General features: G+C 40.6%; 1 protein-coding gene across 4 annotated transcripts in view; it reads left to right on the top strand.

Annotated features, from left to right (window-relative positions):
* The window catches only part of srgap1a (SLIT-ROBO Rho GTPase activating protein 1a), a 94,996-nt gene that overhangs the window by 62,447 nt on the left and 29,190 nt on the right, over positions 1 to 3,359 (top strand). For all 4 annotated transcript variants that reach the window (XM_032524712.1, XM_032524713.1, XM_032524714.1 and 1 more), the window contains exons 9-11: positions 29 to 226; positions 784 to 868; positions 2,266 to 2,293. In XM_032524712.1, coding sequence (XP_032380603.1) covers positions 29 to 226; positions 784 to 868; positions 2,266 to 2,293 — 311 coding nt within the window. The remainder of the gene's footprint in view (positions 1 to 28; positions 227 to 783; positions 869 to 2,265; positions 2,294 to 3,359) is intronic.

Genomic DNA, 3,359 nt, shown 5'->3' with positions numbered 1-3,359 from the left:
ACCCCCACCCAATCTCTTATATCTCCAGATCAAAAAGACGTCGGAGGCCACTCTGACCACAATCCAGGACATGGTGACCATTGAAGACTACGATGTGTCCGAGTGTTTCCACCACAGCCGATCTACGGAGTCGGTCAAGTCCACTGTGTCGGAGACGTACCTCAGCAAACCCAGCATCGCCAAGAGGAGGGCCAACCAGCAGGAGACGGAACAATTCTACTTTATGGTGAGTGGAGATGTGTGGTTTAAGAGAAGGGGACGCTGGTGAATAAGTGAGAAAATACAAAGGGAAAACACTTCAGAGATGTGTTTTTTATTTCTGTATGGAAATAGAAATACATTTCTTTTATAGACATAGCCCTGGTTACATTTTTCTATGCTTAGATGTTTTAAAAGAAGTGAAAAATATACTCTGTTAAATATCTGCCACAAAAATATGTAAAACGAGAAAATGAACTCAAAGCTTTTGTCTGGACTTTAAAAAAAGCATAATCTGTGCTTCAGTCCAAATTTAGTTGGACTTAAAAGACTGAATCTCTTGCACCAAGCCTCTTTGAAATCTTTGATCAGCTGGCAGAGGGGTAGCTCTCCCAAAATATTTCCTTTTTGTAAGGCTAACTACTATCGTGTTCTAGTCTAAAGATGGACATGCTCTGATAAAGGCTTTTAAAAGACTCAGCGTGTCCTTTGCCCTTGGCTTTCTTATCACAGATTGCTGTTTCAAGAGCGGGTGCTCTGGCTGGCACTCAGGGCCGCTATGTAATTACTCTCAATTCTCCACAGAAATTCCGGGAGTTTCTGGAGGGCAGTAATCTCATCTCCAAACTGCAGGCCAAACATGACTTACTGAAGAGGACACTTGGTGAAGGTACAGTCACGTTCCCTTTACTTTTATACTTGTACATCTTAATGATAAATCCACTTTCACTTTGTGCGTTGCCTTCTTCCAGATATAATGAGGGTGTATATTAGCCGTAATCAGTGTCTAAACAGACAACATAACTAATGATTAGTTATTGGATTGTGTCCTTTTTTATTTTTAGCAGTCTTACAAACTTACTCATTTTTTACCTGCTTTTTCCACTCCTCACAGCTCCTAGATTGTAATCTGGGTTTTAGCCAGGCAAGCCAGAGCTGCGGGGAATTGTAAACTTGTATTATCTGTCTTCATGATTGATTTTCTTGCTACTTAATTGACTGCTGTGCATTAGAGGGGTGGCGGTCATTACGCCGGTCTCTCTTTGGTCTATATCAGTGGGATCTCCTCAAGGCCTCAGCTAATTTACCGTCAACACAGACATTGTCAGTCAGTCATTGTCCTAACCAGCAGTCCTGGTGGTCTCAGTCAAACGGTCCACTTAATGAGTAATGGAGCCGCATGCTTACTTGGAAGAGAAAAGCCTCCTGCTTCTCCTACATGCTCCTTAATCATATTGTTGTCAATGAGCTGGAGTCACACAGACGGGTCAGATCCCGTTCACAGGAACAGATGGCCACACAAACGAAACTACTCCTGTTCTCCAAAACCATTTGGAAGCTATTTTGTGCTTAATCTTACTTTGCCTGTCCAAACTGTGATTGATGAAATGATTAGTGTGTCTGTGTGCCTAGGGCTGGGCGATATGGAGAAAATCAGATATCACAATATTCTTGAAGAAATACATCAATATCGATATTGCAATGTTCTTGTTGGGCTGACAATTGGTGCTGAAATAAAATATGTTTCACAATGAGATTTTAGATAAATAATTGTCACTAATGCGGTAAACTGTTTCAAGTGAAATTATACAGAAAAAATAAATGTTTGTTTTCCAGCTATACACTGACGTTGTTTACATGCCGGCACAAAAAAAGTGCGATGTTAAAAAAATTCTTCAAATGATATTCCCTCAGAATGTTGCAGAAAAAGATTTTCTGAGAAAATTGAGATAGTATGTGCTTGTTCTTATCCACGTGATTGTATACCACGATATATGATTTAATCACAATATGATTCCATTGAAAGACAATAAATTAGCACGTTGAATTATTGCCCAGCCCTATGTGTGCCTACTTGTGGTGGATGTTTGTTTGTACCATAATTGTAATGTAGCTAAAGTAGTACCTGTATTAGTCTGTGCAAGCTATGAGCTGCGGTTGCGGACAGATGGCAGGTTTCAAATGCTTCACTAGCCGTATGCAAAATGTACCGCAGGGACCTGAGAGACAGGTCCTGGCATGTCTACGCACCCTCACATCTCTGCTCTTTTCTCTCTTCACCCGCAGGCCACAGAGCCGACTACATGACCACAAGGTAAAGTACACACACGCACTTCAGGACCTGTGCATATTCCAGACACGCATCCAGTCCACTTTTCTTTTAACAGCGACAGACACGTTGGTGACATGTTACAGCTCATCAAGGCGGGGACATTTGGCCTCAGGATATTCTCATGTGGAGTCTTATGCGACCATGAAAGCAAAGGAGTTGATAGTTAGAGTCCTGGAGCGCACTGAACAGAATCGCCGGCCTCCGTGTTTTTAAGCCCAACATGGTGTGGTAGTGACTGTACTCGCCATTCCCAACAATAGTGTATGTCAGGCCTGTAAACAAAATGGGAGGTGGTAGAGTGGAGAAAAGAGAGGGGAAAAAATTTGCATGAAATGTAAATGTTTTAGAGTCAGTTTTAAAGAGCAACTCAAGAGGTCAGTTGAATCCTGAGTCGATCTTTGAAAATAGATCAAATTTCACGGCATATTTCACTTGCGTTTGATTTTACAAAAATTGTGTGACCATATTTTCAGTTCAACATGAGCAGTGTAAACTCAACAGCTATGGAGCCATGTCAGTGAATGGTCCTTCAGCAACTACTTTCGTTTAGTTCATTTTTTTAAGTAAAAACTCCTTACTTCCCGCTTCTCCATTGTGACAATTTCTTGCTTTTCTTTGTTTTATGTTCTTGTAAACTGAATATTTTTTGGTTTTTGAAATACAAGACATTCAAGACGTCACCTTTAGCCCTGTGATGGCTGTTTCACACTTTTTTCAACATTCATAGACAAAAGAATCGCCCAAGAACATCATTGTGCAGCCCTGCTCTACTTAAGTAGAGATTAGCACCACTATTTGTAACAGTAGCAAGTAAAATTCCAATAAAGTACGCACTGGGGTAGTATACTTAATGACACAGTTGTTTATATTGCAAATATTTAATCTTATGTGTTGACGTGATCAATATTTAAAACACATTCAGGCTTATTTTTGTCACTATGATGGCAGCAGAAGGGACCAAAGACTCTTTTATTCTCTGTACTACAAGTCACCAGTAGCCAAATTGCATTAAAACACACACACACACACACACACACACACACACACA

This window comes from Etheostoma spectabile, chromosome 8 (assembly GCF_008692095.1).
Source record: "Etheostoma spectabile isolate EspeVRDwgs_2016 chromosome 8, UIUC_Espe_1.0, whole genome shotgun sequence".
Lineage (NCBI taxonomy): Eukaryota > Metazoa > Chordata > Actinopteri > Perciformes > Percidae > Etheostoma > Etheostoma spectabile.
The sequence above is the reverse complement of the archived record's forward strand: the minus strand, read 5'-3'. Positions and strand labels throughout refer to the sequence as shown.